The 20,958-nt window shown below is 45.0% G+C and overlaps 1 protein-coding gene across 2 annotated transcripts in view; it reads left to right on the forward strand.

The window, feature by feature from the left end:
* The window catches only part of Wwtr1 (WW domain containing transcription regulator 1), a 122,647-nt gene that overhangs the window by 50,266 nt on the left and 51,423 nt on the right, over positions 1-20,958 (forward strand). For both annotated transcript variants that reach the window (XM_005339902.5, XM_078043575.1), the window contains exon 3: positions 20,539-20,675. In XM_005339902.5, the coding sequence (XP_005339959.1) occupies positions 20,539-20,675 (137 nt within the window). The remainder of the gene's footprint in view (positions 1-20,538; positions 20,676-20,958) is intronic.

Consider the following 20,958-nt stretch of genomic DNA (forward strand, 5'->3'; position numbering starts at 1 on the left):
GAGATTTGTTGTTACATATTTGCGCACACACACATTATAGCAATATATTTGGCCATTCTCTTGCCCTAGCACCTCCAGCCCTTGGTCCCTTTCCTCTACTGATCGTTCTTTGATTTTCATGAGATATTCCCTAAACATTTCTTTTCCTTTTTTCCTCTCTAGCTTCAGGATATGAGAGAAAAAAAAAATACAACCCTTGACCTTCTGAGTTTCACTTATTTTGGCATGGGACTATTTTTATGATGTTAAAAGGGAAGGAAAGGAGAAATATTTCATACGATATGATCATGGCAAAAAAATTTATGCATTAGAAAAGAAACATGATTGGCTTGGGAGGCTGAGGCAGGAGGATCACAAGTTCAAAGCCACCTCAGCAACTTAGTGAGGCCCTGTCTTTAAATTAAAAAAAAAAATTCAAAAAAGGGCTGGGGATATGGCTCAGTGGTTAAGTGCCCCTGGGCTCGATCCCTAGTACCAAGAAAAAAAAAAAAAGGAAAAAAAAAGAAGAAAAGAGACATGATAAAAATCCTGGAAAGGAATATAACGAATCTTAAAAAAAAAAAAAAATCATTGGACTCCTTTATTGTTTGAGTGGTAAAATGCAGAAGCTCCTTATTCCTCAGGTCAAATGCAGTTGGGTATCTGTGTATTTCCCTGTGGCCCATGTCCTCCTCCTTCCCTGCCACTTAGAGGACTGGCTTTGTTCACAGTAGGGAAGTTCTCAGGACAGCAGGTCCTTGGTCCAGAGATCCTGACTTTTCTCAGGGTGAGGAGTTCTGAGATGTTATTTTGGTAGATGAATTACATAAAGAAAATAAAGCACATGTATGAAGACATGAATTGGGTGTCAACCTACTTTATATACACAGATATGAAAAATTGTGGTATATATATGTGTAATAAGAATTGTAATGCAAAAAAAAAATCAAAGTACATGTATAAAGACATGAATTGGCGTGAACATACTTTATAAAGATATGAAAACGTACTTTATAATGATGAAAAATTGTAATAAGAATTGTAATGCATTCCGCTGTCGTATTTAAAAAAATAAAATCAATATATATATATATATATATATATATATATATATATATATAAATATAAAAGAAAAGAAAAGAAAAGAAAATTCTTCTGAATTAATGAAAGGGGCCACTAGAAGAGAGCATGACCTGGAACATCCTGGAGGACTCCAGCTCCTGGACTTGATGCTTCCACAGTGACAGAGTGAGGCCTCAAAAGGAGGAACAGTCCTGCTTGTAACGAAGGCTGGGGGGATCTGCTGGCCTGCACCTAGAACAAGCAATGCTCATGCCCAGGTCCCATTCTCAGTCCTTCACAGGTTGAGTGGAAGTGATCCATGCCTATGGCCTAATGCTTCCACTGTCACTCAGGAGTATGGCACAGGAAGGCAGCAGACAAATTAACAAGGAAATTATACGAGTGAGTCCCCAAGTGTTTTCCCCCCATTTCTTAACATCCTAGATGTTCTTAGAAGGATCATACATTTTGGTTTCCTAGGAACAAGGTATGTAATCATAATGCAAGTGGAAGAACAAGGTGCTTTAAGAGCTTTGATAACAGCTCTTCAGAAGCACCGCCATTCTGATACGTGATGCGTGCTTGCATGTTGCTGAATATTGTTAATAATCGCCATTTATTCTGTGGGGCAAGGTTACTCTCGAGATCTCTGCCAACAGGTGGGCTTCCCTAGAACTTCGTGGAGCATAGTTCTCTTTGCAAGAGTTACTTGTGGTAGATGTGGTAGGATCTGATGCCGCAGCTGGAGACCATGGCTAGAGCTGTCTGGGATGACTTCTGGGGAGCACTAAGACCCCCGATGTTTTCGTGATCAGCACCTCAATCACACAGATTTGCTGGGAATGGAGCAGACTGTCACAGATTTTGAGTACCTTTGCAAGACTCTTGGGAATGACGATGTGGAAGTCATCTGTCCTTATGGACAAGTCTGTTTAAGGAGATTTCCCACAAGGGCTTAAAAGTTAAAATATAAAAATCTAAAACTCCTAGGTTAAAAGTGTCACTAAAATGTCAAGAAATTTATTTATCAAAACTTTGTTCGTTCTTTTTTTTTCTTTTTTTTGATAGTGCTGGGATCCAACTTAGGGCCTCACCTATACTCGGCAAGCACTCCACCTCTGAGCTAAATCCCAGCCCTGCTCTCTTTGATTTAATAAAAAATTCTAAACAAGCCAACTTTTTGTATGTATGGAAAGTACAGGGACAATCTGGGCCCAAGTGTCATGGCTCTCACCCCTGTGACCCCTCACTGAGTGGCTGTACCTACCACTGCAGGTCACAGTGATTAAAGACACCACCTGCATTTATTTTGTTAAAAACTAAAAATCCTCCATGATTCTGCTCTCAGTGTTTTCTGTCCATTGAATTTTACCTCCTTGAAGAGATCTGGGAAGGCAGCCTGATAGTTAGGAGGTAAGAGAACAAAAATATGGAAAATATGAACTTGTGTAAATGCAGGCTTGAGAAATTCAGCTCGGTAGCACAAAGGCCACAGCTAAAAGCAAGTGCTAATTTTCTGGAGCTGAAGCCCAGCTTCAAAATTATGGCTGTCATATAGCTTATCTGCCTCTTTCTTAGCAGGGGGAGATTCCTTTAGTGAGAGGAAGTACCCCTTCCCCCTTTCTGTTTTCTTCATCTCTGTGGACTTCCTTGTTGTGATTGGACCTTAGAACTTCATTTGTGTTCTTGGGCTTTCTGCTGTGTTTTTTGCATGGATTTTTTTGATGTGCTGCGTAGAAACAGATATGGTGAGGCATCTTTAGGAGAATTTACCTTTATAACTCTTCTAGTCCATTGCAGGCCAAATACCGATACCTGTGTTGGGCACTGTCCCCTATTCAGGGCTGTCACTGTCCACCTGAGCTGGGCCCACACCTGAAGCTATGTGCTTACTCAACTATGGGTGCTGCTTATTTTGAGTTAAGCAGAAAATCCTGTGTATGTCCAGCGTTTAGGAGTGGTTATTTCTATAGTAAAAAGTAATCACTCACAAAAAGGTTTGCAACACAATTATTTTCCAGGGAGATTTTTGGGTGCATTTAAAATCTGATCACTTGCCATGGCACAAAGTGTCCAAGGTGTCCGAGCAGCACAGTGTTGTTTCTGGTTTGTATTTTAGATTTAGCTTCTGAAAGCTTATGCTGATGTCAGCAAGTATAACTTCAATGCTCTTTGAGTTTTTCTCTCTCTCTTCTTTGCAGTGGATTCTTGGGGATGGAGAATTTTAGGGAGCAGTAGCGTGTAGTAGAGTCACTTTGTTAGCATGAGGGAAAGGGAAAGTCCTTGAGTCTTTTTATTATTTTTTATTTTTTTAAAGAGAGAGAGAATTTTTTTAATATTTATTTTTCAGTTTTCGGCGGACACAACATCTTTGTTTGTATGTGGTGCTGGGGATCGAACCCGGGCCACACGCATGCCAGGCAAGCACGCTACCGCTTGAGCCACATCCCCAGCCCTAGTCCTTGAGTCTTTAATCTTTGGTTTCCTTATCAACAAAATAGTTGTTGGCACTGTTTACTTAATAGTTATTGTGAAGTCCAGTGATGATGGCCATCATGGGAGGATCATGTGCATTGAGTGCGCTGCTAAGAGATTCACTTAGTAACTTTGATTTCAAGCTAACTACAGTGCCTGTTTTTGTCCTGATAATAATGATGTTCTCTACCAGACTTGGTTTTGAGGTAACTTGCCCACGTTTATGCAACTAGTAAGTGTATGAGCCAGGATTGTGTGGCTGTCTCCTGGCCTTTGAACTGCTATCCAACAGCTCCATTTTATAGATTAATAAAGAAACTGAGAAGAAGAGGCTTTCACTTGTCTCACATCACCCAGTTGGTGAATGGTGGAGTTGACCATCAGGCCAGAGTCGGCCGACTCTCCTGCCCACATCCTTGCCTGTTATGCAGTATGGATTCCAATTCCAAGGACTCTTTGTCCTCTGTTGTCCTGACAGCTGATGAAACACACATAAGGAACAGGCCCCTCCCACCATCTGGGCCCACCCCACCAGAGCTGTTGCCTTGTGTGTGAAAAATCCACAGGTCCTCGAGACTGGGGTGCAGCTCTGTGGTAGAACATGTTCCATCCCCAGCACCCCCACCCCAATTCCATTGTTTCTTGCTTCCTGAGGTTAGAGTCGCTCCCCTTCTCAAAGGTATCCAGTGCACCCCCTTGGCAGCAAGGCCTTGGAAGCCCAGGGCTAACTCCCAGGTGGAGAATGGTGTGTAAGGAAGAGGTGGATTCCTAAATCTGTTGGCTTTTCAGTGGTGAGGTTAGAGGGCAGCACAGGAATATACTAGCTTGTCTTTGGAGAACAGCTCGATGACCTTCAGGTTTTGGGCAGAGCACTGCTTTTTTAGGCTACTCACCTCACTGTCCCTCCTTCCCTTACTTATTCTTACAACTGGAACTTAGAGGGATTCTATTTACATAGCATCAGAATTCTGGGCCAAGGATGGCTCTCCAGGCGCTATGGAGTTATGGAGAACTTTGAACCATGACATGTTCTACTGAAATTTATTTTGAAAATTTGAGACCAAAAAGACTTGGGGAGGATTTTATTGTTGAAAGAAGAAGAAATATGAAAGTTGCTAGTTTTGACATATTATGATGAAATGTCAAACTTGGGAGGAGAGAGAGGAATATAATGACTCACCATACTCCTTAGCTGGATGTAAGGATTATTGCATTTGCCATATTTGTTTCATATATACTTTAAAGGAAGTATTTTCAAGCAAATAATGGATTTAACATTTTACTCCTAAATACTAAATTAGGTGTCTCTTGAAAATAAGAACATTTCCCTATGTAACAAAATTATAATTTTCATATGTAACAAAATTATTATTTATTCTTCTGAACATTTTCAAACCTGAAGAAATGTTGACAAAGAGGGCACTCTCGCTCATCCAGAGTCTGCAGTTAAGGTGTTGACACATTTCCCTTCATGTCTTCTCTGTTTTTGCCAGGTTGTCGCATCCCTACCTGTTTTAGCATGTCGCATCTGAGAGTAAAGCTGCTCCTTCACACGGTGACAAGTAGCATTCACCTAAGCCACTACCCTTAGTTTAATAATATTACCTAATATGCAGCCCTTGTTCACATTCTCCTAGTTGTTCTCCAAACACATTTTGTGGCTCTGTGTGTGCATGTGGGGGTGGTGGTGGGCTCACACCCACGGCCTTGTGTCTGCTATGTAGGCCTTATATCACTGAGTTCCACCCCCAGCTTAAACTTGCACATGCGTTCCTTATGATTAAATTAGGTCAGATTTTTTTTTTGGATAGAAGTGTAAATGATTTTGTGAATTTATTGCTATATCACATTAAGCTGGAAACAATTTCTTAACATCATTTAATACATTAAACTTAAATATCCCAATGGCCTCAGATATGTTTTTCACATTGGTTTTTCTTAAACTATTATGTACCATTCTTTTTTTAAAAACAAAGTAAAAACACTAAGCTATGGTCTTAATTTTATTACTTTTAAATGCCTTGGGCTCATTTTTATGCCTCCGCTAGATGGAAACTGCATCCCTTTTCCTTTTATAAAAATTACTTGGAAAAAAGGGAAGTGATTTCTCTTAATTACTCTGAATAATGAAGTAGAATTATTGTAGAAAAATATATAAATCATAAATATGCTGCCTGATGAATTTTCACAAATTGGACATGGCCAGGCACGTATGTATGCAGCTTTCAGACTGAGTAAAGGGCTTCCTCGTCCAGGAGTGCCCCTCCTGCCCTGCCAAGGCCTTCAGGGTGACCCCTCCCCTGACATCCAGGGCCACAGGATCTTCCCCTACTGAAAATCACTTCTATTTCCCTAACAGAGGAAGCACAAAGTTGAGAAGTTTAAAAGATACATATATTTTAATTATGAATTATGAAAGCCCACCTTCAAAGATGTTTTAAATGATATACTGTATATATTTTCACACAAAATGATTCCCACATGAATGTTTTACATAATGGTTCCATTTAGCCACTCTCCCTAATTCCTGAGAATTGGGATTACATCCAAAACTTTAAAGGTTAAATTATCAATAGAACTCAAAGGGTATTTTGTTTCCATCTGTTTAGGTCATCTAATGTTTTAAGTCCTCCTTTGCTGACAATGGAGGCAGTCAGTGACAGGGGCTTAGGAAGGCATTCTTAGAGTTCTCCTCAGAGGCCAGCAGTGTCCAGGCAAATGCAGGAAAAGAGCAACTCTTTACTGAAGGAAATTATTTCAATTAGTAACTCCCAAAGGATCACCAACAGTCAGGTAATGCTGAAATCTCCCCACTTTGAGGCAAGGAATTACGACGAGCATGCCGTTAAAAAATTGAAAGAAGCCCCTGTGGTGGTGCACGCCTGTGACCCCAGCGACTTGGAAGGCTGAGTCAGGAGGATTGCAGGTTCAAGGCTAGCCTCAGCAACTTAGTGAGCCCAACTCAAAAAGACTGGGAGTGTAGCACAGTGGTTAATAACCCCTGGGTTCAACCTCTAGTATAAAAATAAAAATAAAACCAAAGGAAACTAGGTTGAGGACGTGTGTGATCAGTTTAGCACCAATAACTGCATTTTGAGGGCTTCACGACAAGCGTGTGGTCTGGTCACACTGGGAAGGTGTGCTTCCAAGCATTTTAGTAAGAAGCCAGTAGACAAGCAGCATGTGCCGGTCTCTGGAAGGAATCTGATGGTGGCTTCCCTGGTCTTCTGGGCTCCAGGTGGTTGGACTCTGCCGTGGCTAGTAGGTGACTTTCCAGTGGGCTGGGTTGGGTGGGTGGCAGGCTTACTTGTGGTGTGTACTCGAGCCTTCAGCTCACTGGTGAAAGGCTCTATGTGAAATCAGCTCTACATGAAACCAGGTCATATAGATCCCGCGGTTGGCATCCCAGTGATATTGTGATTGGCACACGAGTGAGAGATTTGCTCTGTGTGCCTGGAGATTTCGAGGGTGTAGCAATCTACCTTCAGGGGTGTGGCTTTCAGTGCAGCATGCCCTAGTGATATTAGTGGCTAAGTGACTTGCTAAAGTTAGAAAACAGGATTGAACAGCTGGGTGGTGGCCTATTGCTTGTTCCCACCAGTTTTTTCAGACGGATGGAGAGGAGCCACCCAGAGTGCTTTGCAGCAGCTGTGACCTCGAACCAAGGGACACTTTATTTTGAAAGCACACTAAAAATAGAAACATATGGGCTCCCAATTTTAAAAAATAAATTGGAAGATTAAAGCCTTTCTGGGTACAAAGAGCTCAGGTCACTTTTTAAGAACACAGTTTGGACTCAAGCCGTGTGGATGTTTGTGTATTTCGTCCATGGGCACACACATCCATGTGTGCCTGAGTGTGGCCAGCATGTGCTGACCTTGCCTGCTAGCTCTCTCCGTCTCAGTGCCCTGTCTAATCTGTGTTAATTCTGCTTTGGGTGGACTTTGTCATTGCGATGCTTCAGAACCAGGGCTTCATGGCATTGGGCTCACGATTGCCTAATGGTGTCCGGTAGGAGCCACCTGCAGTGTTTTACTTGTGGTCAACTGGGTGTGGAGATACTGCTATGATATCTGCAGCGTAATGTGTTTCCTGACAGTGCTGCTGATCAGATCATCATGGTTGGGATGAATTTCCTCAACAGTAGAATCTCTCAATTCCTGAAGGTGTATTTTTTAGGATATTAATTATTATGTGTAAAATAAAAGATTACACCTAGGATAAATTAGAGAAATGTGGAGTTAAATTAGAACCAAAGTCTTTTTTATGCATGTGTATCATGTAAATTTTAGGGGGTAAATTCAGTATTCGGTGTTTTCCAAACTTATTTGATAATAGAACTCTTTTGGGCACAAGAGGGATGGTGATCCTCTAGGATGAAAGTCCCCTGGAATATACTGGTACCTGCTCCATGGAGATAGCGTGGCTGGGCCTCACAGCATTGGTTCCCTGGGAAGTGGAGTGTAGGTCCGAAGACCAGAAGGGGCTCCTGGGTGCTGTGACTGACAGAACATCCCCCAGCCCCCCCAGTGCTGTGTCTGGCAGAATGCTCCTTCCCCCAAGTGGCCACAATAGAATAAAATAAAAAGTAAAAAGGGGTGGGGATATAGCTTAGCAGTTAAGCATCCTGGGTCCAATCCTTAGTACTAGGGGAAGTAAAAGGAGGTTAATAAGCCTATTATGTAAAATCAAATTCATAATTGAAGTTATAAAATGCTATGTAAAAGTCAACTGAGATTATCATTATTACCATGATCACTGTGAATATTATAAAGAATAGAGTAGTCGACGTGAGCCCTTAGTGCCATGGCTGTCATCATTGTGAATATCAGTACCAGGCCACTCACAGAAACCATTTCTGCACTGTGTGTCCATGCATGCCAGATGGAGTTCACTCTGAGGGCCCTGGTGGTGGTGTAGGGCAGAAGCCCAGTCAGCAAGTGTGCAGATGGAGTAGGAATGGCGGTTGGCCATGTGATTGTTTTAGATAGAATTGTAGGATTCTGTAGCAGTCACTCTTCCTGGGACAAGTAAAGCACAAATCTTCCTAAATGACTTTTTGAATACTTATCCGAAAAGTTATTTAAGATGTAAATAAGCTTCCTTTGGTGCAGCTGATGTTGAGAGGCAAAGTCATTTGCTGGAGCAATCCCACAGTGTGGGCATTCCTTCATTCATCCCTCCTTGCATTGTTCTGAGTACCTGCTGCATGTTGGGCCTTCTGTCCCCAATCCACAGCTGGAACTACTGAGAAGCTGAAAGCTCAAATGTCTCCTTCAGTTTTAATCCCATTGTAAAAAGTCTCATGGAAAGGAAACACTCAAATGTATCCTGTAATGAAAATGCTATTTCCTCTGACAAGGGTCATGGTCTATCTTGTTTGTTCCTCCCCCGGCTCTTTCCCAGTGGGTGAGTGTGGTAAAGGGTCTGCCAGCAGCATACATGTGGTGGGGGATGCTGTGGAGCCTGTGGCTTGACACCAGACGAATCGAAGTTCAGGAGAGACCCGAAAAAGACACACACAGTTCCAAGAACAAGCAGAGATAGCTCATCCTAATCTTTTTTGGTATGATAACTACCTCTCCTCCTGGATCAGGCAGATGACAGGGAGAACAGAACTGCAGCTGGGAGTCTCCCCAGCCCAACAGGTGCTGGATATAGGGTGCCCTAGGTTGTCCTGAGAAGTGCAGACAGCATCAGGAGAGGGCTGTTCTGGGATGCTGATGATCTCTGGGGTCCCTGCTCCCTCCAGCAGCTGCCAGAGGCAGGCATAAACTGTTGCTTAATTATAGAATTCTGCTTGATCCTCTTTATCCCTGCGACAGTGTTTCCCCCTCCTGGGACTATGCTGGTTCAGTGCACCTTCAGACTCAGCTCTCCAGGGAGTATTATGATGGCGCCTTTTCTAAGTCACAGCTGAGGGACTACAGGACGTCCAGCCCCAAGCTCTAGCTGTGGAATTACTTGCTGAGGTTGTAATTAGCAAGTATGTGTTCCAACATGGAATGCACCTTTATTTTTCAAGCAGGAAGTGGGTTCTGATGAGGTGAGGACATCTTTATTATTCTTTTTTTCTGATTAGGAAAATAATTCTTGATGTTCAAAATGAACAAAATGTGCAAAGAAGTCTAAAGCCTACATCCTCATTCATATGCATTTGATTAACCAAATGTGATTATGGTCACTCAGCAATACATTATAGGCGTCTGCTCATTTTAACAAATAGAGATCTATGTCATTTATAGGTCTGTTGAGTCTGCAGTTGTCTGAGCTCTATCATAATCTAATTTTTTTCCCCCAGTACTGAGGATTGAACTCAGGGGTGCTGTACCACAGAGCTATATCCCCAGCCCTTTTTGTTTTTATTTTTTATTTTGAGGCAGTCTTACTATGTTGCCCAAGCTGGCCTTGGATGTGATCGTCAAGCCTCAGCTTCCTGGGTTGCTTGGATTATAGGGGTATGCCACTGTTTCCAGCTTATCTGAAGACTCCAAACACACCTATCTTTCTCCTTAGTTGGTCTTACTCGGTGGCTTCCATTTCCCATGATTCAAAAGGGCTGCTGTAATTCTAGCCATCCATTTATATTCCAAGCTGGAGCAAAGAGGAAGGGTAAAAAATAGAAAAGTCTGCATATTCTTTTCTTTTGAAGAACTCCCCCAGAATCCTACATAGAATTTCTGTTTATTGTCTAAAACTTGTCCCTTGGCTAGACCTAGCATCTAGACATGGGAGAGCAAACATTGCCAAGCAGCCAGCCATCTCTATCCTTCCTGATAGTTCTCCTATATATAAGATTCTTGGAAGTGAAAGTGCTGTATCAAAGTTTTTTCAAGGCTTTTATTACACACTGATAAACCTTGGTGCCAACTTAAGTCTAATAACATGTGGAAGTACCCTTGGTGAGTTTGTAGGGTCTTTTGTGAGCATTTTATGATCATTTCAAAAGCTATTTTTCCCTGAAAAATTGTTTTTTCTTTTGTTAAAATTATATATTCTGCCAAATGCCATGGTGCATGCCTGTAATCTTGGTGTCTCAGGAGTCCAGAGCAGGAAGATCAGAAGTTCCAGGTCAACCTCACCAATTTAGCTAGGCCCTCAGAAACTCAGTGAGACCCTGTCTCAAAAAATTAAAAGCTGTTCAGTGGTAGAGCACCCCGGGCCCAGTGCTTAGCGCTGGGGTCGGGGAATCTGTTTCTGTGCAAGTAGAGCTTTCATTTCAAGTGACTAAAGGGGAGTGTCTCAGAATTTAAATGCTGTTCACACTTATTTCCTCTAAGAAAGCATACTTGAAGGCTGCCAGCTGAGTCAGTAAACGAATCAAATTAAGGCGACTCTCTCCTGTTTTGAAGAGTCTCCCTGACAGTGGAATAAAGACTCAGTGAAAAGGCCCTTTGCACTGCCTGGCTGGTGTCGAGGCCCCAGGTCTGATCCTTGCTGGACTGGCAGCTTCAGCACTCCGTGGACAGAGGCCTCCTCCTGCAAGGTGCCTCCTCCTTCGGGTGGGGTGGTGCCTGCTTATCCTCCAGCTGAAGGCACGGTTCTGATGGAATCTTAGTGCTTTAGTTTCGATGCAGTGGACAAGTTTAGTGTCACCGGGGCTCCCCGCGGACGTCGCCGGGCGCCCTCTACCGTGATTTGGCTGCTCTGTGGGGGTAGCCTGGCCTGGTACGCCCGCGGCCTGGGTCCATCCCCGCGCTACCGTCTTGCCCAGGCTCCGACACCGTCCACCTGACCCTCAGCAGACCCCACAGGACCCAAGCGCGGTGCCCACGTGCACCTGCCCGCACACTCCCGTGGCACCCGCAGGCTGGTCTGCTCCCGACCGCGGCGCAGGCCGTGGTTATCACGCCCCCATCCGGTTTGGTTAACTGGCTGACAGGTCCCCGTAGGCGATCGGCCGGTGAAAAGTGAACAGGACAAGGAGTGGGCGGGGCTGGGAGCGTTCAGTCCAGATTGCCGGCCGCTCCAGGAGCCTCTAGGGTCCACTGTCCAGAGGCTCGCGACTGACCCGCAGCCTCGGCCATGAAAGACCACCTCCACCACCTGCTCCTCCTCTGTCCCCTGGCCACGGGGCAGGGCTAGGACACGCCCCTCTGATCACGTGGTCTGTTCCCCTGGCAAAGAGCCACATCCCAGGGCTTTCTGGGTGTCCTCCAAGAATTGTCTCGAAAGAACGGAAGATGCACCTGCCGCCCAAGAAATTCTGCAGAGAGAGCTCAGAGTCAGGACTGGGTGGGGCGAAGCCAGTATTAGAACAGCAGGTGCTTCCAACTTCTCCACCTCGAGGGAGATGGGTGCTGTGTCACCAAAGGGGGCAGGACCAAGGGGTCCTTTCTTAAATCACAGTATCACACCTGGTTTCCTGACGTGGTTGTTCAGATGGGTTATCTAGATGTTCTGTTTTAGGAATATTTGTCTCAATATCAGTGAGTCCTTGGCCACTCCAACTATATGAAGTCAAACGTGCCTGCAGTTTTTAGTATTAAATTGATGTCTGCCATTATTTCCCGCCATTTTCTGGGGTTCTTTGTACCTAGAGCATTTATATATATGAAATTTTATATATGAATGAAAAAAATTATATATATATTTTTTCATTCAATCAAATTACTCATCCTGCTGGGCTTGGTGCTTTCCTGTAATCCCAGAGGTTCGAGAGGCTTAGGCAGAAGGATCCTGAGTTCAAAGCCAGCTTCAGCAAAAGCAAGGCACTAAGCAACTCAGTGAGACCCTGTCTCTAAGTAAAATACAAAATAGGGCTGGGGATGTGGCTCAGTGGTTAAGTACCCTGGGTTCAATCCCGGATACTCCCCACCAAAAAAAATGTGCTTATCCCTTTAGGTTTTAGTATAGGAGAGGAAGAAATGTCATATTTCAAGGGTGTCATGAATGTCTGGGACGGTGCTTGGTGCTTTACTTCTGTGGTTGGATGAAATTCTCAAATCAGTGTCATGGAATGGACGTTTTTATGCCCTTTGGGGGAAACCAAGATCAGAGATGTTAAGTGAAGTTACAGTGACCTCTTAGCCAATTAATGGCAGAGGCAAAATTCAAGTCCACTCTACCACTCTGTCTCATTTGGACAAAAGATGTCGTGAAATTCATGTAAAGAAACATGGTGGAGGGTCCCAGGTCCCAGGTCAGCCTGGGCAACTCATAAGAAAGGGCTCAGTGGTAGAGCACCAGGATTTAATCCCCAGTAACATCAAAAAAGAAAAGAAGAAAACGTGAACAGAGTTGAAACATAAGACTGGTGCCTGATGGTGCCTGATGGTCACTTCTAAGGTCCCCAGGGGCAGTCTTCCTTGCCTCTGAAGCCCAACTAGGACCCTCTCTGATGTCTTAGTTTTTGGTTTTGATCCTCCTCATTTCTTGCAAAATAGGATCCTCACTATGAAGAGCTCTTCCAGTCTCTCCTCAGTCTCTGGGTTCACATCAGTCTTTTAAAAGTCCATGTTGTTTCATGTCTTTCCAACATATACAGAGAGAAAGTGGCTCTGACAGCTGGGCCCATGGCTCATCCTCTTCCTAGAATTTAAAAACAAAATAACCAGCAGAAAGGAATTGAAGCCCTTTACAGGAACATAGGAGAAGCTGGATTAACCCAAAATAATTTTTGCTTTTTAAAGTGGCTTTGCCCTCTTTTTTGGCCGAGTGACATTAATTCATTTGGTCCCATTGGAAGGGCTGGGTGGGGGCAGCTGCAGGCCTAGGTTGGAGATGTTTGACATTCGGAGCTGCTCAGGAGCAGCCAAGCAGTGGGTCAATGTCCTACTTAAGAACAACTGGAAAAACAGCATGTTAGAAACACATGTCAGACACACAGAGCCTGGAAAAACAATTTTCACAAAAGTATTTTAGCATTCAGCATTTAGCTCAGTGGCTTCAAAATAAACATTTTTTTTTTTTCCAAAACTAATTGTGAGATTAAAGCTGCTGCCCAGGTGTGAGGCAGCCCTAGAGTAGGCCTATCTAAACAGGCAGCTCTGGAGACAAAAGGTCAGGCTCTGCACCAGTTCCCTAGCCCCACACCCTGACTTCACTGCTACCACCTCCCACCCCGTGATTGCCAGCTCCTTGAGGGCCTAGCCTGGCAGGCACTCGGCCCTGAATGCATGATTCATTGACTTGAGTTCAACACCGCACGGGGGACAAATCCCACCATACAGATTGGAGTTCAGCATTGCTGCCTCTGGAGCTCGACCCCAGAAATGGCGTGCACCCTGATCCTGGAAGGAATGGCTACATTAGTTTTATTGAAAGATAACAATATACATGAAGCCTAGTGGACTGTAAAGGATTTTAGTGGTGATTACCCCCACACTCCGCATTTGCAAAAATTGATTTTCCTTTTCTTTTTTCTTTTCCTTCTTTTTCTTTTTGCAGTGCTGGGCATTGAACCCAGGCCCCTGCCCATGCTAAGGAAGTGCTCTGCCACTCACCTACAACCCAACCTCAAAGCTGTTTTTAGAAGTGAATTGCTAAGGAATATTTCATCCCATTGTAAATGTCAAATGAAAATCTGGATGAAAGCATTCCATTTCTCATTGACAATGAGCCTCATCTCTTCCCCCTCCTCCTCTTCTCAATCCATGTTTTTGTGAGAAAAAGAAAAAGTTAGTGCATATTTTAGAATTGTCATCTGGAAATAAGGAAATGGATTGAGATAAACTCTTGATAGTTGTTTAGTTCCACGAGAAGAATCCAGGTGTTTTATAAATCTTATAATGCTGTTGCCAATCCCGACTTGAGGAAACCAAAGGCTGGACGTGGATGATAAGGCTGAGTGGGCTCACACAGGGCACTCGGCCTGTGGCACACCAGCCAGCAAGTCTGCCAGGCTGACTTTTTTTTCTTCTATTTTCAGGGGTTAGGAGAAATGAGGTTGGGCAAGAATTTGGCTCAGTTTGCAGAGGCAAAGCCAGCCTTGCCAGTGCTGGGTGATGTTGGGGAGCTGGCACAGATGGTGGGGTGTCTCTCATAGGGCTGAATCTTGCCCGGGAGCGAGGCTCATGAGTCACACAGGGGCTCTGTTGATGAGTCACAGTTTTCCCAAAGTGGTTTTCTGGAAAAGCGGCCATTCATAGTGTCCCCCTCTTCCACACCCCAAGCCCCTTCAGGAACTACGCATGTTAAGGTGTCACATCCCTGGCGGCTCCTGCTGTTCCTTGGGCTGACGGCAGCCCTGCTGCGGGACTGGGCAGCCCTGGCTGAGTAAGTGCCCGAACTGAGTCTGCAAAAGAGGCCATGGCTCCGTGGGCAGGATCTGTGGTGGATGGAGCACCACAGCTGGCCCCAGCGGAAGTCCTCGTCACGCTGCTGCCGTTCTACTGCTGCTAATTTAAACAAGTGGAGGCTTCTTGGCAAGGCTGGGGTGGAAGTCAAGGATTAGAGCCTGGCAGTTAAAAATACAAGCCCTGCCATTCATTCAGAATTCCAGAGAACTCTGAAATTTTTTGAATTGGCAAGTGAATGGTGGAGACCGGAAGCATACACCAAAGTAATGCTTTTCTGGTCTTGTATTGTCTTTTATTAGAAGACCCTAGAAACTCCTCTGTTTGCATATGAATTATTATTCCTGTGTCACAGACTACAGCTACATTTGATGAGCTGCCTAAGTGACAACCTGACTGGAACCTTTTAACTATAAATTCTTTGTGATTTCAAAGAAGGATAAGTATTCTCATTACCACGTTTCTGTTATTTGAGCAGTCACCTCTATTGTATGGTGTTTTTATAGCTTTGGCATTTAAACTCTGAAATATTTTGCTAATGGATGTGTCAGCTATGTACATTTGCATCTGGACTTCTACCTCTTTATGTCTTTTATTCTAATGCATTAGAATAGCAGGGTGTGGTGCTCTATATGGAAGAAGAATTGTAACCAGTTATGGTGTTATGAAAGCTGCTTTGGGACAAAGAATATTCAACTGGGGTGACAGCAAGAAGAATGCCAACTTGGGAGGGAGACTGAGGGCTCTAGAAATAGCACTGACACAGCTGTGCCCCTCTTCAGCATGTGAAGGACAGTGCTTTATTTTTGATTGTCAATATATTGAACTTCAAAATTGAATTCCCCATCATCCAAATGGTCCATTGGGGTTAATTAAGCAGAGAAGAATAATGCACATGAGGGCCACTCATTTTACTATTGTGAGCAAGATATGCCAGGTTGCCAGTTGAGATGGGGTTGTGAGCTGAGAGTCCACAGGGACAGTGACTCCTGCAGCTGTGAGCTCTCACTGTGGTCTACCAGAGAGGACAGCAGAGGGAGGCTACCTGGAAAAGGAGTGTGCGTGTGGGTCTGGCTAAGAGGATGAGTAAATGCACGCCAGCTGTCCTTGATCTTGTGGCTAAGAACCATCTCTGGTGTCCTCAGGACTGTTAAGTGCCACTGGCAAAATCCACAACAAATATCCTACAAAATATGAGTAAGATATGATGTGCCATTTTCAAAGTCTCGAGATTTAAGTTAAGAATGCACTGTTAAATTAGACCAAAACACAGGTAGTATTTATCTCTGAAACACACTGAGCTCAGGGATATTTGTATTCTAATTCTAATTGGGAAAAATTTTAAACTTAAATGTAAGTCTCAAAGTCTTCTTGCCAACTGGCGCAGGATTAAAAAATTGGCATAGTGTTTGCTGACTTTAGGTCAACTTTGCTTGGCAGGCCCTATCAGAGAATTTATCAACTGCATCCAAATCTGTTTCAATTTTTATCAACTGCATCCAAATCTGTTTCAATTTCCATTTTTAACACTAATGGTTCTAATTGGATCGGTTCACAAAAAGAAGATTACAAAGCTATTTAGCAATTTCTTAGCAAATTGTCTTCAGCCCGTATATTTGTTACAATATTAAAAGGGTAGTAAACTGGCCTAACAAATCAAAAGTCTTTAAAACCTGATTTTTAAAAATATGACAGTTTACTTTTACCCTAAGTTGGGCTTGTAAATATCACAAGGTTGTAAAACTATGATTTTTCAGGTGCCTTCAGTGTGCAGAATGATTTGCTATGCTCCACAGGGCCCTCAGAAGAGCCGTACTCCATTGAAGAGAAGCCCCAGTACCCCCAGATAAGAGGGATCAAGGAAAGGCTAGGGAGGTCTGCAGTCTGGGGATGGAGGAAACTAGTAAGATGCCGTGGTCTTGCTGGGCACAATTCAGGAGCCACTTGTCAAGCAGAAAGGATTTTATTTTTAGAACACACTCACCACAGGAGCTCTTCAGGAATTCCCTCAGAGCCCAACTGCCACCACTGGCATCCGGGGAGCCTCTCAACCCCCACTCCTCCTGCTCTTGAGGCCAATTGGCTGGGTCGTGGGCGGAACCAAGAGTCCCCCAATGAGCAGCTCCGTGGTCTGAAAGGGCGGGGAAACAGCCCAGTGAGCATCACTGCAGAGGAGCCAATCAGCTGGAAGTTTGCTGGGGCCCCATCAGCTGTGGCTCTCAACATCATGACTGAGTGCTGAACCCATTCCTTTGGTCCTTGTGACCCTAGGCTGCCTTTAAATTCCCCCTTCATATTGATGTGGTTCCCTTTACCTGCTTCCTAGGTTGTGCTAGAAAATAGAGGTGGGTGGAGGTTGCCTTCAGTCTGTCCCCACAGTGCCCTGATGTCTGGTGCTGACTATCCACAGTGACATATTCAAGAAGTGGGGATGGAGGGAAGCTGCTGAGAAAGTAATCTCTGCCCATAGAAACCAGCCCCACATGCTGCTGAAGCCTTGTGACCGTCCTGTTTGTGTGATTATTATTGCTCCGGCATATCAAAGCCTCTCACGGAGGCCTCTCTGCTTCTTGTTTTGTGGCTTCCTTCCATAAAGTTGGGTCAAGATCCCAAATGCCAGGCCTTTCCCAGGTGGTGAAGCTGCTGGACTCTATTTTTACACAAAGGATCTGATCTTTGCCATCAGTGGTTCTGCTGCTAGTCAGGGTTTTAAGGTTTTAACGTGGCTCATTTTCATACCTACCCCTCAGGGTGCTCATGGAGTGTGGCACCCTGTCCACAGCTGTGGAGTCAGGAGCTAGGGCTTCCTACCCTGCCCTCTGCTGCACGACTTTGGGAAGCTTGTTGAATTGCACCTGAGACCTGAGACTGTGAGGGTGTTAAGGTCCTCTTCAGAACGGGCCCTCTGGACCCTCTCAGGGAGGATCTGGCCTATTTTTTATTTTTTTCTTCTTTTGTCTCATGGATTTGGATGTCTCATGGATTTGGGTTGGTGACCTTAACCCCCTGGGTCCTGTGCACAGGATGAGTGCTAGTCTCGGAGCCCAGGTTCCCTGGCAGGCGGGCTTCAGCAGGGCCCTGGCAGACCCTGTAGTCTCTGGCAGTAGGCCCTCGGGAAGGTGCAGCCACCCTGGGAGTGCCTAAGGGGCTTCAGGAAGACTGGAGCAGGAGAAGCCTGCAGGCCACCACTCCCTACCCATTGCTGACCTCTGCTGGGACCAGCAGAGGGAAAATGTCCCAGCAGAAGTTAGCAACGGGTAGGGAGGAGGAAGCCACCCCCAGGCTGATGGTGGGCCCAGTAGCCACAGTGTCAGTGTCCAAGAGTCTCCTGAAACAGGAGGGTTCCTGCCCTTCCTGCTCCAGAGCGGAAGGTCCTCCCCTAGGCCGTGGACCCTAGGATGGTCTGATGGAGAGTCGCTTCTCAGCTCCAGTTACCTTGATAAAGAAGTCCACTGCACTCTGATAGCCTCCTCAGTTAGTTCCTCGCTCTGAAGGCCTGTGACAAATCCCAGAGGCTGAGTTTCCTCAGACCAAAAAACTGACTCAAGGATTTTACTAAAGCTTTAAACAGAATTACTGTGGTCAAACTCAGATCTAACTAAGACCATTGTCTTTCCCTTGTCTGTCCTTTCCTCCTCCCTCCTTCCCTCCCTCCCTCCTTCCCTCTCCCTCTCCCTTTGTCTCCGTCTCTCTCTCTCTCTCTCTCTCTCTCTCTCTTTCTTTCTTTCTCTTTCTCTGTTTCTTTCTCTCTTCCTCTCTTTCTTCCTCTCTCCCTCCCTCCCTCCCTCCCTCCCTCCCTTCCTTCCTTCCTTCCTTCCTTCTCTTTCTCTCTCTCTTTCTCTCTCTCTTTCCATTGAACCCAGGGGTGTTTTACCACTGAGCCACATCCCCAGCTCTTTAAAATTTTTTTTTATTTTTGAGACAAAGTCCCACTAAGTTGCTTAGAGCCTTACTGAGTTGCTGAGGCCGTCCTTGAACTTGTCAGCCTTGGTGTCACTGGGACTACAGGGTGCTCCCCACTGTGCCTGGCACCCCATGGGTGGGTGAAGGCTCAACCATTTCTTATGCTTAGGGAAATGAACCTCAATCAATATTTCCCTCTTTTTTTCTTAACAAGATAGTATTGGTTCTTTTATTCATTTATTTATTTATTTTAAGATTGACTATGGCATCTACAGTATTGACATTTGGTAGTTACATTTCACTCCACTTGCTTTGCTGAAGGTGCTGGGGATAGAGGGAGGGGTCCTGTATGTGAAAACAAGTGGCCTACCTTGAGATACTGAGACACACCCCGAGTCCTTTTATACTTTTTTTGTGTGTGATGCTGGAAGTTGAGCTCAGGGCCTCTTGAGTTGCATGCCCGGCAAGAACAACACCACTGAGCCACATCCTCAGCCCTTTCTATTGTTTGTTTTGAGACAGTGTCTCTCTCACTTGCCCAGGATGGCCTTGGACTTGCTGGCCTTGGACTTGTCATCCTCTGGCCTTGGCCTCCTGGGTAGCAAGATTACAGGTGTGACCACCATATAGGTGCCCTTAAAGATGTTTGGAAAATATCCAGGTTCTCACTCAGGGCAGTGAATGAGCTTCCTATGAGAATAGTTTCTGTCTTGGATAAGGAATATTAGCAGTGGAGGCATTTAATTGTGAGGAAACAGAACAAAATAAAATAAAAAATAATTAAGATGAACTAACTCCAGCTCAAGAAAGTTTCTAGATCTCAGATGGAGCCAAGTGTTGGTAACAGTGGTTTCCTACACTAAAGAGTTGAGAGGCCATTATTATTCACAATTAAGTTGTGTTTAACAGAAAGAGCAATTTTGTTCCCTCCGCATCTGAGGACCTGTCCTAGGTGTGTGGGGTTTGACAGGGAAGAGGCAAAACTAGTTGTGAGGTCAGAACAAAGGGCTAATACTCAGTTTTTTCTATCCAAGTGTATTGTCTGTGATGGATACAGAGAGACCTCTGATACCATTTGTAAAGCAAAGTCAGGGCAGTAGATGATTCTGTTCTTCTTTTAAATATATATATATATATATATATATATATATATATATATCTCATGCTGGGTGTGATGGTGCCTGCCTGGAATCCCACTGACTGAGAGGCTGAGTTAAGAAGATCACAAGTTTGCAACTTAGCAAGACCCTCAGCACTTAATGAGACCCTCTCAAAATAAAAAATAGAAAAGACTGGGAATGTAGGTCAGTGGAAAAGTACCCTTCAGTTCAAGCCCTAGTAATATGAATGAAAAAAAAAAAACAAAAAGAAAAGAAAGAAACTAGCATGCTTTAAACCCAACTCTCCACTCGCCCGCCTCCCTGCATTCATTTCCTGTTGCTCTGTCCTGGGCCTCATAGTGTCACCTGGCGTTTGGCTGAAGCCAGGCTGCTTTGTCTTGGTGAGATCATGGGTGCTGTGTGAGGAAGCCCCTCGTGTCAGGTCCATGAGCTGGGAGAGTGTGGGGGCTCAGGGGGCTGGGGAAGGAGAGCATGGGTCCCGCTCCTGGAGATGAGCTCGCCATGGTGTCGAGTGTCATGGACTATGGGTAGATGAGGGCTCCTGGGCCCAATAGAGCTTGTGTTCAGCATCTGCAGGCCCCACTGTGGCCTCCTGGGACAGAGGCTCAGAGGACAGTGTGTTCTTGGTTGAAACCCACCACAACTGGTAGATACTTGCAGGCAGCTCGGAGGGAAGGACCAGCGTCGCCTAATTGTTTTGCTATTACTGATGCTGATGATGCTGACAATTTAAAAGTAGCTAATTGTTTTCCTTCTTTTAGTCACACAGAAAAAATCACCACCTGGCAAGACCCCAGGAAGGCGATGAGTCAGCCCCTGAATCATATGAGCCTCCGCCCTGCCGTCACTTCCACACCAGTGCCTCAGAGTTCCATGGCCGCATCCCAGCCAAACCTGGGTAAGCCCCAGCTCCGACTGCTGCTGAGGGGGCTCTGCTGGCTCCAGGCCTCTTTGTGCCTTGTCTCTCCCTTCCCTCCTTGCTGCCCTTTCCTGCTGCCTGTCCCTCCTTTGTTTGGCCTCTTGGCCACATAGGTCGTGACTCTGCCTTAAGTTTGCACTAGAGTGTCCCCGTTGGGTCCTGTTTCCATTTAGACTAAGGCAGTGTCCCTTCCTGTGAACTGGGATCAGGGACACTGCATGCTATGTCTGATAGCAGGTGGGCCCTCCCAGGCCTTACCTGG

The sequence above is a fragment of the Ictidomys tridecemlineatus genome, chromosome 3 (assembly GCF_052094955.1).
Source record: "Ictidomys tridecemlineatus isolate mIctTri1 chromosome 3, mIctTri1.hap1, whole genome shotgun sequence".
Taxonomy (NCBI): Eukaryota; Metazoa; Chordata; class Mammalia; order Rodentia; family Sciuridae; genus Ictidomys; species Ictidomys tridecemlineatus.